Source organism: Dipodomys ordii, unplaced genomic scaffold, assembly GCF_000151885.1.
Source record: "Dipodomys ordii isolate 6190 unplaced genomic scaffold, Dord_2.0 Scaffold168, whole genome shotgun sequence".
NCBI classification, from domain to species: Eukaryota; Metazoa; Chordata; class Mammalia; order Rodentia; family Heteromyidae; genus Dipodomys; species Dipodomys ordii.
Window position 1 is genome coordinate 2,529,259 of NW_012267384.1, and position 14,429 is coordinate 2,543,687.

The window sequence follows — 14,429 nt, forward strand, 5'->3', positions numbered from 1 at the left end:
AAAAAGAATTGAAACATGATTTGGAGTAAAGTGGTAGTTTATTAGAGATACAAGTCTCAGGATTTTCCTACCTGGGCTAGCTTCAAACTGTGTTCCTCAGATTTCCTGCTCCTGAGTATTTAGCATTACATGTGTGAGCTACCTGCTCCAGCCAGCACATATTTTCAAGTATGACAGGAAGAATGCTTTTGAAATAATGCTTCCTCCCCGCCCCACACTGTGGCTTGAATTTAGGACTAGGATATGGTTCCTGGGCTGTTTTGCTCAAGACTAGTGGCTCTACCACTGACGCCCAGCTGTGTTATGCTTTTGAAACAACTAATATCCTATTTTCATCTATTTGTGAATAAATCTCTTTTCTTTATTACTATTATGTTAGAAATTAGGAACGACCAGGTTCATTTCTGGTTAATAGGAGATAGTCTCATGGACTTTTCTGCCCAGGCTTGCTTCTTTGATCATTAGCTCTCACCTTCCTAAATAAATAGCTATGAAGATTATAGGCCTGAGCCACTAGTCCCTGGCAGTTATTTTCATTTTTAAAATGGTCATTATCATATTCTTCCTATTTCTGAGTTTTAATTCTTACTGTCCTGAGTAACTAGAATTCACTATTTTCTCTTTTTTAGTTTCCTGTTTATAATTAAGGAAAATTGAAGTAATGCATCTTTTGTATTTTTAGGCACGGATAGCATTTTTACAAGGTGAAAGAAAAGGTCAGGAGAATTTGAAGAAGGATTTAGTAAGAAGAATAAAGATGTTAGAATATGCATTAAAACAAGAAAGGTATGTATGGGTCATTTTTTCATATAATTGTTACAATATTGTGTTTATGCACAGTTTCTTCGACGTTTTTATTTTAAATAAAAGATACTTTTATGGGATATGTATTTATGGAATATGTATTTATATGGGATATATATGGGAAAAGGCAATTCAGATAGTTAAATTGAAATAATGTTTTTAGTCTAGAATCTCAGTTTGGGATTTTTTTTTTTCCTTGATGACTAGGCACTTTAGGAGCTTGAATTCAGGGTTTGGATGCTGTTCTGAGAATTTTTTTTTCCCCCCCTCAAGTCTGGCACTCAACCACTTGAGCCATCTCTCAACTTCTGACTTTTTTGGTGCTTGATCAGAGGATTTCCCAGCCTTTCTTGATGAGGCTGGATAGTAGTCACTAGTACCAGTCTAGGAACTTTTTTTTTTTGAACTCTGGGGCTGGGGCCTGAACTCAGGGCCTGGGCGCAGTCCCTCCACTTTTCAGCTCAAGGCTAGCACTCTACCTCTTGAGCAGCCACAGTACCACTTCCAGCTTTTTTTGTTTGTGTGGTGCTGAGGAATCGTACCTAGGGCCTCAGGCATGCAAGGCAAGCACTACCACTGAGCCACATTCCCCTCCTTGAACATTTTTTTTAAAAAAAATCTTCTTTTGAAGATATTTTTTTACTTGAACAATTTTCTTTTAAAAAATCATTGTAAAGGTGATGTACAAAGGAGTTACAGTTAAATAATTATGGTAATGAGTACATTTCTTTTTGAACAGTATTGTCTCCTTCCTCATTTTCTCCCACTTCCCCCTCATCCCTCCCTCCAACTAGTAAACTTCATTTCTAGCATAATGTCTAGTGGGTATCACTGTTGCATTGGTTCTCCCTTTGTCCCACCATTTTTGTCATTTCCCAGCCCTTCCCCTAAGCTGATAAACTTGATATTCAAGACAAAGGGTACAGAAATACAAAACAGTGGCATCAAGAAATAACCCAAAGGAGGAAAAAAGAAAGAAAAAAGAAATAACAGCAAACACTACACTTAAAAAAAAGCTCAGGGCTGGGAAGGTGGCTCAGTGGTAGAGCGCTTGCCTTGCATGCCTGAGGCCCTGGGTTTGATTCTTCAGTGCCACATAAGCAGAAAAAAATAAGCTGGAAGTGGCGCTGTGGCTCAAGTGGTAGAGCGCTAGCCTTGAGCTGAAGAGCTGAGGGACAGTGCCCAGGCCCAGAGTTCAGGCCCACAACCAACCAAAAAAAAAAAAAAGGAGCTACTGTGATCCTCTGCTAAGAATATCTTAACATATTCTAGTTGGGCATTTTTCTTTTCTTTTTTTCTTTTTCGTCGGTTGGGTCCCTAGGTGCTGTCCCTCAGCTCTTCAGCTCAGGTCTAGTGCTCTACCACTTGAGCTACAGCGCCACTTCCGGTTTTCTGGTGGTTTATTGGAGATAAGAGTTTCATGGACTTTCCTGCCCCAGGATCCTCAGATATCAGCCTCCAGAGTAGCTAGGATTACAGGCGTGAGCCACCGGCGCCCAGCTGCATTTTTCTTTTTGTGGTTTTATTGTTATTATTAAGGTGTTTTACCAGAGGGATTACCATTTCATAAGTCATGTAGTGAATAACTTTGTTTTGGGGCAGTGTCACCCATTCCTTCGTTTTACCCCAGTTTTCCTCTTCCATCCCTGCCTACAAATTACATAGGTTATTTTCTCCACAGTGTATGAAAGCATGATTATATTTATTTATCCTTCCTCCCTCCTTTTCTGTATCTCTCCTTTTGCCCCCTAAAAGAAAAAAAAATAAACACAAAGACCACTGCTGCCAAGAATAACAACAAAAACACCATGTTTCCATTTGCTGGAGTTCATGTTTTTCATTGCTCCTAACAAGTAAACTTTTAAGATGCTTGTGTTATTCTTTGTTATTGGATTGATATTTGTATTCTCTTACCTGTAGAAAAGGAAATAATTACTCTTTTACCAATTTACTATTAAATTTTCAGGGCAAAATATCATAAATTAAAATATGGCACAGAACTGAATCAAGGCGATTTGAAAATGCCAACCTTTGAATCAGGTAACGTGATTCTTCTGTCACTTCTGTTTTAAGCTCATTTCTGTGTAACAGACTTATTCTTTGTCATCTTTTTGCTTTGATGGCTTTAGATAAATAATTGAATATTATAAACAGTCCTAAAATTTTGGAAAAATATTAACCGCATAAAATAGTACTTTAATGTACATCAGTTCTAAAATCCTATTTCCCTGCATTTAGATCAATATAAAAACAATGGGTATGTTTTTTTGTAATAATGAGAATGAGAAGATACTAAATTATTTTTCTACCTGTAGGTAATTTTCATTTATTATATGAGCTTAATTTTTTTATTATTTAAAAAGTCCTTTTTTTTACCTGGAGTTATAACTAAGTCATTTTAGTCCTAATATATTAGAAATTTTACTAGATTTGTAAACTGTAGTGAAGGCCCATATGTTAAAGGGAAGGTTAAAGAAAAGTATTTTCAACTGGCCTTGCTGTTTACTAACTGGGGACTGTGAGGATAGTGTCTGTAAATGAAGAGGACCAGATATAGAAAAGAGCCAACAATTTAATGTTAATTTTAAGACTCCAGGTGATTTGAGTTTGAGGAATCTAAAATAATTTTTAACTCTATAGGATTTGAGAATGTTAATAGCAATTTCTAATTTTCATTAAAAAATTTGAGCTGCCTTTATTGATGGCAGTTGCAATATCATACTTCATTAATATTCTGATATTGTTGTTTTCTCTCTTTTTTTTGTCGGTCATGGGGCTTGAACTCTGGGCCTGGGCGCTGTCCCTCATCATCTCAAGGCTAGCGCTCTACCACTTGAGCCACAGTGCCATTTCCGGCTTTTTTCTGTTTATGTGGTGCTGAGGAATCGAATCTAGGGCCTCGTGCATGCGAGGCAAGGACTCTACCACTGAGCCAACTTCCCAGTCCCTGTAATAAATACATTTTTAACTAATGTGATGCTGAATAAGATAATGTGTCTAAGCATTTTCTTTTCTTTATAAACAATAACTATATAAAAAATCAGGAACATACAGTTTTTCTTATTTCTCAAGAACCGTTAAGTCAACCATTGAAAATGTGTTCAACATTATATATGAAGACTCCACTAATAATTATCTTTAAGTAACTTAGTTTATCATATTTGAAGCTTGAATTACACACACACACACACACACACACACGCACGCGCGCGCGCGCGCGCTTGTGGGGGGGGTGGCACAGGAGTTTGGACTCTGGGCTTTGTGCCATGCAAACTTTCTACCGGGGCTTAGCTTCAAAGCAGGATCCTGAGTTACAGGAATGAAGCACCATATACTGCTAATATATACATTTTTTTATGTCTAGTCAGATTGAAGCTTATACTGTTCTTGAATGCTAGCTAAGCACAAAAATAGCTTTTATTTGGATATATTATTTGTTGTTCTGTAGCTTTTTTCTGTACTTAATAAAAAATCAAAGCATATAATATGGCAATAAAACTTACTATGAATTTGTTTAGTGTGGTATATAGTTAATTTAAAAAATCTAGTTCATTGTTTGTGTATGTACTAAGTACTTAGGATTTGGCAGAAATGTACCATATATACCATAATATATATTGTAAAGTTGATTGTTTTAAAAATCTCTTCCATTTTACTTTTGGCAGCAGAATCATTTATCTTCTAGTTAAAATTGAGAGAGCATGGTAGTTTTTTGATGTTAGGGCCAGTGGTTAGTTTTTTTTTTTTGGTCCGGTCGTGGGGCCTGAACTCTGGGCCTGGGCGCTGTCCCTCAGCTCTTCAGCTCAAGGCTAACGCTCTACCGCTTGAGCCACAGCGCCACTTCCGGCTTTTTTTTCTTTTTGCTTATGTGGTGCTGGGGAATTGAACCCAGGGCCTCATGCATGCAAGGCAGGCGCTCTACCACTGAGCCACCTTCTCAGCCCCAGGGCCAGTGGTTAGTAAAATTTATTCCAACTCCAGAAAGCAAAGTGTGACCTCCTTGGAAAACCAAGAATAAATGATAGAAAATAGAGCTGTGTTTACTACCATTATCCTGTTCTAGTCAGAAGTAGTACTGACTTCACCAGGAAAAATTGGAATGATTCAGAGACTTTTCTTTTGTTCATTTTCTTTCCAGTGTTTTTAGAATATTCATGAAACAAGCAAAATACATTTTAGAACTTAGAAGCTATGCCTCTGTTGGTCATTGTTAAATTATATTTTGACAATGTCTTAAAAAACTGTAATAGGGAAGAAAAGCATCTGATTTTAATATTAGTGAATTGATTATATTAATAGGTATATATTTTAATGGAATATTATATAATTATTTTGTGGTAGTGGAGGTGAAGATAAAAACCAGGGCCTTTTGCATGCCAGTTAAGTGTTCTACTATTAATACATACCTCCAACTCAGTGTAATCACTTCTAAGTGATGTTGTTCTATTTTACTGTAGAAAGAATGATGAGAATGCATTAAATAGCAAAACCAGATTATAGCATAATACATACTTTCAAAAGAAGTAGAGTTGTTGAGTTATGTGAGTATTTTCAGGGAGAAAAAGAAAACTGAGGGCTGGGAAGGTGGCTCAGTGGTAGAGCACTTGCCTTGCATGCATGAGGCCTTGGGTTCGATTCCTCAACACCACATAAGCAAAAAGAAAAAAGCCGGAAGTGGCGCTGTGGCTCAAGTGGTAGAGTGCTAGCCTTGAGCTGAAGAGCTGAGGGACAGCGCCCAGGCCCAGAGTTCAGGCCCCACAACTGGACCAAAAAAAAAGAAAAAAAAAAAAAAAAAGAAAACTGAAACTCCAGTGTGTAGGTAACTCTTGGTGATAGGATTTTGAAGCATTTTATTTTCCTTTTTTTTCCCCCCAAAAAAGATACTTTTGCTGGGTGCCAGTATCTCACACCTGTAGTTTTAGCTACTAAGGAGATTGAGATGTAGAGCATCCGTGGTTTGAGACCAGCTCATGCAAAAAAGTTTGATAGACTCCATTTCTATAATAACCAGAGAAAAGCAGGCCTAGGAGCATGGCTCAAGTGGTAAAACACCAGCCTAGCAAGTATGAGATCCTGAGTTCAAACCCTAGTACTGCCAAAAACAAAACAAAGACATGTACTTTTCCAGTGATGATTATGTATTATTTTAAATTAAATGAAATGTTATGAATAGAAAAATAAGTAGGAAAATTATTAGAATGAAATATTTCTACAACTCAGAGGATTGCTTGTATATAGAGGATGAATAAAATATCAGGAGATTGTTAGTGTTGGGAGAAATAATGTCTGTAGATTATTTTAAATACTGCTAATACACTCAAAGTGACTAAGGAAAGTATAAGAGCTTAGTAACTGAACCGTTCTTTTTGTTGTTGTTGTTGTTGTCTGAGGATTGAACCTATGGCCCTGCACATGCTGTGGTCAAGCCACTAGCTATTGACCTCCCCCTGCCTAACTATCCATTCTTAACAGTTCTCAAGGTTGTGTGAAGCTTGAATTTCTAAGCTCATCTCTTCTCCATTTCTCTTCTTTGTGTTAATAGAAATTTATGAGAAAACATTACTATTTAGTGTCCAAAGTAGTTTTAAATTTTACTCTTTATTAAATGTGTTAAAGGTTGTAATTTCTAAAAATTTGCATTTTTTCAATGCCAGGATTGACCTTAGGGCTTTACACATGCTGCTAAAGCATGCTGAATTTAAACTTATATATATATATACATATACCTTGTTCTCTTAGAATAAAGTAACGACTGTTTGCCTTTTACAAAACCTGTTTCTGAATTGGGTATGATGACACATTCCTGTAATGCCAGCAATTGGGAGACTGAGATGGGTGCATTGTTAGTTTGAGGCCAACCTGGCTTATCATAGTAAGATCATATCTAAAAACAGAATGATTTTCTGGTTTAACTTTCTATTTTAAAAATGAAATTAGTGGGCTGGGGGTGTGGATAAAATGATAGAACAGGGAGGCCCTGGGTTTAACTAACTACAAAAAGAGACAATAATAAATTATCTAGAAAAAGTCTTGAGTTGTACATTTAAGGTTTAATGATAGAAATTCAGAGTTATTCCGTATTGTTACATATATCCAGTAATACCGGTCCTTGGGTTTGAAGTCGGGCCTTGGTGCTGTCCCTGAGCTTTTTTGCTCAAGGATAGCACTCTATCATTTGAGTCATAGCTCCACTTTTGTTTTTTATTTTTTGTTTTGTTTTTTATTTTTTAGCCAGTCCTGGGCCTTGAACTCAGGGTACTCTACCACTTGAGCCACAGTGTCACTTCCAGCTTTTTCTGTGTTATGTGGTACTGAGGAATCGAATCTGGGGCTTCATGCATGCTAGGCAAGCACTGTACCACTAAGCTTCATTCCCAGCCTTGTCACTTCCGGGTTTTTGGTGGTTAGTTGGAGATAAGCGTCTGACTGACTTTCCTGCCCTAACTAGGCTTCAGTCTGTGAGCCTCAGATCTCAGCTTCTTGAGTACCTGGGATTCCAAGTGTGAGCCATTAGTGCCTGGAGCTTTTTAATTTAAAGGACTTTTTGACATTGCAGAATTCTTTTTTTTTTTTACAGTTAAAGAATCTTATTTTATTGAGGTATGTTAGTTAGCAAAGTTACAGGATGAAAGAGTGACTCAAAGAGACATCCTTAAAAGTTGCCTGGTATGGTGGTGCAGGCCTGTAATTCTGTGTCAGGAGACTGAGTCTGGCAATTGTGGATTCTAGAAGACCTGTCTCCCAAACAGCAACAGATCCCATTAAAAAAAAAACAAAAACAAAAACAAAAAACACTAAAAACTTTTCCCCAAATTGAAAAATCAAGAATGTTATCTTCTGTGTTTTTTTTTTTTTTTTGTCGGTCGTGGGGCCTGAACTCTGGGCCTGAGTGCTGTCCCTCAGCTCTTCAGCTCAAGGCGAGCGCTCTACCACTTGAGCTACAGCGCCACTTCCAATCTTCTGTGTTTTATATGTAGGATTCTATTTCCAAATTCACTTAGTTTTATTTTTTTCTGGTTTTGAAAAAAAAACAAATGTTTATTTTATTAAACTCAGAAAATTATGAAAAAGTTATGAAAATTATGAAAGTTATTTCTTAGTGATAACTGTTAAGATTCAGCAGACTTTCTTCTAAACTTGTTCCAGAATATCTAATGTCCCGACCCGCAGGACGTCAACGAGGGCAGTGAACCTAAGCTAGAAGGAATGAAGGGACAAGAGACACAAAGAATGACAGCAAGACAAGGGTTCTGATCAAGCTGCAAATTGTTATTTCTCACACAGGGGTATTTATATGCTTGGAATAAGGAAGCTTTTTCATTGGCCATTAAGGAAGCTTTTTAATTGGCCATAGCAGTGACATTGCAGAATTCTTATAGCCAAAAAAAAAAAAATTATATCCAAGTCTGGGCTTTTGACTTTTGAATTCTCTAGAGTAATAAAAGTACATTTGGGTTTTCTCAATTTTGAGATGGATAATTAACTTACCTCAGTGAGTTGAACTACTGTAGCAAGCATTAAAAATGGGTGACCCATAATAACTCTTAAGTGAATTTTTTATCCTGTATAAAAATATTTAAGTATATTTATTTGGAGTTTATTCCTAGGACACTTTGGTACTCTTTTCAAGAGTTGAAATGTGTGTAAAACTTCATTCTTTATTTTCAGAAGAAACCAAAGACACCGAGGCCCCCCCAGCACCTCAGAATAGCCAGTTAACATGGAAACAGGGCAGGCAGCTGCTAAGACAGTGAGTAATGGTTTATTTTAGTGCTCTTCAATAATAAAATAGTGACAACAGTGCTTGTAGTGAGTCCATTTGCAAGCAAAACGATCATTTAATAATAGTGATGCCACGCATGGGCTTTCATACTGCTTTTCTGTTTTGAAAATACTTGGACCTTGTTTAAAGTTTATTTCCTCTGAGCTTCGGATGTTTGGAAAACATTTTATTGTGGGATAGAGTGTCTAAAAGATTTGTATGCCTTGAAGTCTAGAACAAAACAGTATACTGTTCATTGTTCTAGACCTATTCAACTATGCTACTGCAAAAGTTGTATTTGGTTTCTCTTAAGTCAAGACGTGACTGTTTAAGGAATAAATTTAACTGGATATCTGAAATTTTTCAGAGGTGACTTGCCAAATTATTTTTTTGAATAAACTTTTGAGGAAGCTGATATTATATGAATTCATTGTTATATTGAAAATACTTCATCAGATCCTGTTTATTGTCTTTTCTATAATTTTTCTTTTCCTTATAGTTAAAAAAAATCTGGTACATGTGATACCTACTAATATCCAAACATCTTCACTTTTACTAACCATGTCACCCAGAACTATGTTGCCTTGGAGTATTCTATAATCTGTCATAATCTTTAGATCCTTGATCATTTTCTTTTCTTTTTATCTCCTCTACACATAGTTGCTTTACATCTTTTTCTTCTGCTCCAGCTTAGATCTCATGGTTCATGATTTGCCTTTTCCTAGTGCCCACTGGTTACCCCTTTGCCACCAGTCATTTTATTATACTTAGCTATAAAACCCCAGCCTGAGCTTTGTCTTACTACTATATTTACTTTCATTTCTAATTAATTTCTAGTCTAATTAACTTCTGTTTTTTACTTGTCTTGGTGAAAAATCACAGAATATCATGATTGCAGAAAGCCTTTTCCCTTCATCCTGTTCAGTTCCCATTTTGTTGTCCTCAGTGGATACACTATAAACTTGCACAGTGAGTCCATTCTCCTTTGCTTTCAGTAGAGCACTTAAGATTCTCCACTGAAAATAAAGCTTTCATCTTTCTGAAAATGAATTTAAACTTTTATTCTATCAGTTCTTATACTCTATTATAAGTAACAAAAATGTGAACAAAAGAACATTTTTGGAAGCCAACTGGATAAAGAGAGCTAGAGAAAACTGATCAACTTAGTGTCAAGAAGTCAGGTAGCTCAGAGGACCTTTTAGAGTGTGAAAATAATCCAGGATGTAATCTTATTCTTTGGTTTCTGCTCATCTCTTTTTAGCTTTGTTCTGTTTTTCTGTAGGGGGAAAAAGAAACCCACCAAAAATCAATTTCTGAGGCAGATTCAGATTGGTCTGAGTTGACCAAATAACTGCTTATGAATTTTTACCTAGGCTATAGAGGACCTTTAAAGGTCATTAAAACCAAAGGTTAGCGAGTAGTGAGGAGTGTTGTTCCTGAAGTGGAATGCATTGTTTAGAAGACAGCTGTATTAAAATCCTCTGTACAGTATTGCATAAATATTTAACCTTATTACCTGGATAGGTGCTTTGTCTGTTGGCCTTTCTTTTTACCTGTGACTTCATAGCCAAACTTCTTTTTTTTTTTTTATTTTTTTATTGTGAGAATACAGCACAGAGGAATTACAAATGGGCAAGATAACGAGTTCATAGCCAAACTTCTAAGAGTAGTTTCTGTGGTCCTTTATCTTCATAGTTTTCCTTCTTGTTCATAGCTGCTTTTTTGTTTTTGTGGGTGTTTCATTTTTTTTCCTCTACTTTCTCTGATACTGGGGCTGGAGTTCAGGGGCTCCCACTCACTCATTCAGCTTTTCAATCACAGCTGGTGCTCTTATCACTTGAATCATCAGGAGCAAAGTTGTGCTGGTATTGGAGATTCAATTCAGCACTCTGTGCTCTAGCTTAGCTTTTCTATTCAAGGCTGACTTGAGCCTTACCTGTACTTCCCATAGCTGTTTTAAGTGTTTTTTGTTTTTTGTCAGTCGTGGGGCTTGAACTCTGGGCCTGGGCGCTGTCCCTCAGCTCTTCAGCTCAAGGCCAGCGCTCTACCACTTGAGCTACAGCGCCACTTCCGGTTTTCTGGTGGTTTATTGGAGATAGGAGTCTCACGGTCTCTCCTGTCCCGGGCTGGCTTTGAACCACGATCCTCAGATCTCAGCCTCCTGAGTAGCTAGGATTACAGGCGTGAGCCACCAGCGCCCGGCTCTACTGTTTCTTATAAGGCAGTGTGACTCTATAAAGACCAGAGATTTAGTGCTTCTTCTCATACTTATTTCTTCATTTCCTAAAGCCCCCATGTGGTTCTTGTCAAGTAAATTCTGGTTTATCAACTTTTCTTACCATCTGCAAGTTCTAATAGGTCACAGTTTGTGACCTGCTTGCTTTTCTGCTAAGTCATTAAGAATTCTAATTTAGCTGGGTTGTGTTGTCTTAACCCCTGTAATCCTAGCTACTCTGGAGATGTAGATCTGAGGATCATAGTTCAAAGTCAGCCAGGGAAAGAAAGTCCATGAGACGCTCATCTCCAGTTCAGCACCAGAAAAGCTGGAAGTGGAGCTATGGCCGAAGTGGTAGATCACTGGTCTTAGAAACAAAACTCAGGAGCAGTGCCCAGATGCTGAGGTCAAGCCCAAGGACTGGCACCAAAATAAACAAACAAATAAAAAAATAAAATAAAATAAAAATTTAGAGATGAGGTTAAGATATCCTTAATATAACAGGTAAGATGAGATTGTTGACTAGAATATGTTGGCTCTTTTGAAGCTGATTTCCTCTCCCTCTTTTTTTTTTTTTTTTGTCGGTCGTGGGGCTTGAACTCCGGGCCTGTGCGCTGTCCCTCAGCTCTCAAGGCCAGCGCTCTACCACTTGAGCTACAGCGCCACTTCCGGTTTTCTGGTGGTTTATTGGAGATAGGAGTCTCACAGTCTCTCCTGCCTGGGCTGGCTTTGAACCGCGATCCTCAGATCTCAGCCTCCTGAGCAGCTAGGATTACAGGCCTGAGCCACCAGCGCCCGGCTGTTTTAAGTTTTTTATTTGACATTTTCCTGAAACTGCTCTCATAGCATGTTCTAGATACCCTTTTGAATTCATATTTGACCTCTTGAACTATTAGACCTTTTTTTTGGTGGAGGTACTGGAGTTTGACCTCAGGGATTTGTATTTGCTAGCCAAGCATTTTACCATTTAAGCTACACTTCCCTTCCTTGATATCACTCTTTGCTGTTATTTCCTTTCTCCTAATTTTTTTTCTTTTGTCCGTCATGGGGCCTGAATTCTGGGCCTGAGCACTGTCCCTCACCTCTTCATCTCAAGGCTTGCTTTCTACCACTTGAACCACACTCCCATTTCCTCCCCTAATTTTTTTAAGTACTTTGATTTTCTTTGAGTTTTTCTTAGTCTTCTTTTCCTTATAAATTGCATTTGCATTGCTTTCTCTTCTTGGGCTTGTTATGTAGGTGAACACATTTAAAAATCCATAGAAAATATTATTAGTTACTTTTGCGTAGGTATGGCCAAAATCAATGTTAGAAACCAAATAAAAGGAGGAAAGATTTATTTTAGCTCAGAGTTTTGGGATATTTAGTCTGTGTGGTCACTTGGATCCAGGTTTCTGTGTTGAGACAGAGCATGGGACTGGAAGCATGTTGATAAGGAGACTCAGAGACTCTACCTCAGGCTGGTTAGCCAGGAAGACAGACATTAAGAGGTCAGAGATAAGATACTCTCAAGGAGCAAGAATCCATTTTCTCTATCTTGGTCTCACCTCCTGAAATTTCCTGAAACTTCACTATTAATAGTATTACCATCTGGGAACCAGAGCCCTCAAGACATAAGCCATTGGAGGTGGGGGACAAATGTAAACTGTATGCATTTTTTCAAAGTACGACAACCATCAAAGACTAAAGATCTAAATTTGTATATCCAATCCAGTCTCTTCTGAATTTTATTAATAGACCTTTTTGTTTGTTTGTTTTTAGTTACACTGGTGTTTCCACATCTACAGCCCCCTTTTTATCTTGGTTATTTTTGAGGGGGGGGCGGGGTCCGGTAGTGGGCCTGAACTCTGGGCCTGGGCACTGTCCCTGAGCTCTTCAGCTCAAGGCTAGCGCTCTACCACTTGAGCCACAGCGCCACTTCTGGCTTTTTTCTTTTTGCTTATGTGGTGCTGAGGAATCGAACCCAGGGCCTCAGGCATGCAAGGCAAGCGCTCTACCACTGAGCCACCTTCCCAGCCCCATATCTTGGTTATTTTTGAGGTAGGGTCTCACTTGATGCCCACTTAATGAGCCTTGGCTATAATTCTTCTCGTCACAGGTGAAAGGACTGGGCCACTGCATCCCGTCATTGTGCTTTCCCTGTAGCTTCAGTATGAGGCATGTGCCACTGCACGTAGGCATTGGTGTTGAGGTGGACTCTTGTGATTGTGTGTGCGTGTGTGTGCATGTGCGTGTGTGTGTGTGTGTGTGTGTGTGTGTGTGTGTTGGCTTTGTTCTACAAGCTCCCTAGGGATTCACATATTCTTCTGAGTTTTGGGACCTATCTTATTTATATGTGTAATAACACTATCACTTGACTTTTCTAAATGGACACCATATACTTTGTCTGATAGATACTCACTCTAATCAATTTGATTCTCTTATTCTCCATTTTAGTGAATGGAACAGTTAATTATACATCCAAGTTAGAAACCTGAGAATTATCTAGAATCCTTGATATATATCAACTTTAATTTTACTGTCATTATTTGTGCATCAACTCAAAAAGGTTTTATGCTTACTTTTCTGATGTTTGTTCTCTCTATTTTCATGCATGCTTTAATAGCGTCCTAACCAATTTCCCTATTTTTCCACTTTCACCCAAGATTCTTTTCTTTTGTTAGTAGTGTTTAAGGTTTCTCTTGACATATTTCATTAGCTTTTTAAATACTTGAATAATATACAAAGTCATTCAAAACTTAATTATATGTCATTATCTATTCTCTTTTTCTCTAGTCCCATCTGGATCCTGGGTTATCCTGGTTTAGATAAGCAGAAAGCTTGAAAAACACAGAATTAGAGAAATGTTATGAAATCTGAGATCTCAGAAGAATTAGATGATCTTATCAATCTCTGGTTAAGAACTTAGCACATCACTGTTCTGATCTTTGGTTCTATTTATTTTCTACTACTATTTAGAATGAAAAGTGTGCATGTATATACATATGTATTTACATACATATATACATACATAATGTGAAAAACTTTAAGGTCCTAGGTTTTGAGATAATTGGCCTTTAATCAATGTTAGTCATCCTATATGTTTTCTTAAATTGTAGTTTGTATTGTTCTTTTAGTACAGAAGCAAGTCTGTAGAGAAGAAAGATACTGAGAAAAGAAAAAATGTAATTTGTAGGATTATGGATTTTTTCCTAAAAATCTTATGGCAAAATTTTATGACTGGGAGGTGTTAATAGTTCACTGTCTTTAATTTTCTCTTATAGGTATCTTCAGGAAGTAGGTTACACAGATACTATATTAGATGTCCGGTCTCAACGGGTAAGGTCATTACTTGGACTATCTAATTCAGAACCAAATGGATCAGTAGAAACAAAGAATTTAGAACAAATCTTGAATGGTGGTGAATCTCCTAAGCAAAAAGGACAAGAAATCAAAAGGTATGATTTGCATTTGTACGTTAACAGTGTTTAAATAAAGGACTATAAATTTCTGCAACTCCTTGTTGCTACTATTCCTTTTTTCCTGTCTTCCCTCCCCCCCGCCCCCCTTTAGTGCCATTCCTGAGCCTCAAACTCGGACCTGGGTTCCGTCCCTTAGCTTTTTTGCTCGAAGGTGGCACTCTACCACTTATTTTTTTTTTTTTTTTTT

At 37.5% G+C, this 14,429-nt stretch overlaps 1 protein-coding gene across 1 annotated transcript in view; it reads left to right on the forward strand.

The window, feature by feature from the left end:
- The first annotated feature begins 686 nt into the window (after window positions 1–686).
- Window positions 687–14,429, forward strand: part of Strn3 (striatin, calmodulin binding protein 3) — a 69,068-nt gene continuing 55,325 nt past the window's right edge. Inside the window, exons 1-4 of the mRNA XM_013033446.1 lie at window positions 687–786; window positions 2,771–2,844; window positions 8,473–8,554; window positions 14,045–14,218. Coding sequence (XP_012888900.1) covers window positions 758–786; window positions 2,771–2,844; window positions 8,473–8,554; window positions 14,045–14,218 — 359 coding nt within the window. The 5' untranslated portion in view covers window positions 687–757. The remainder of the gene's footprint in view (window positions 787–2,770; window positions 2,845–8,472; window positions 8,555–14,044; window positions 14,219–14,429) is intronic.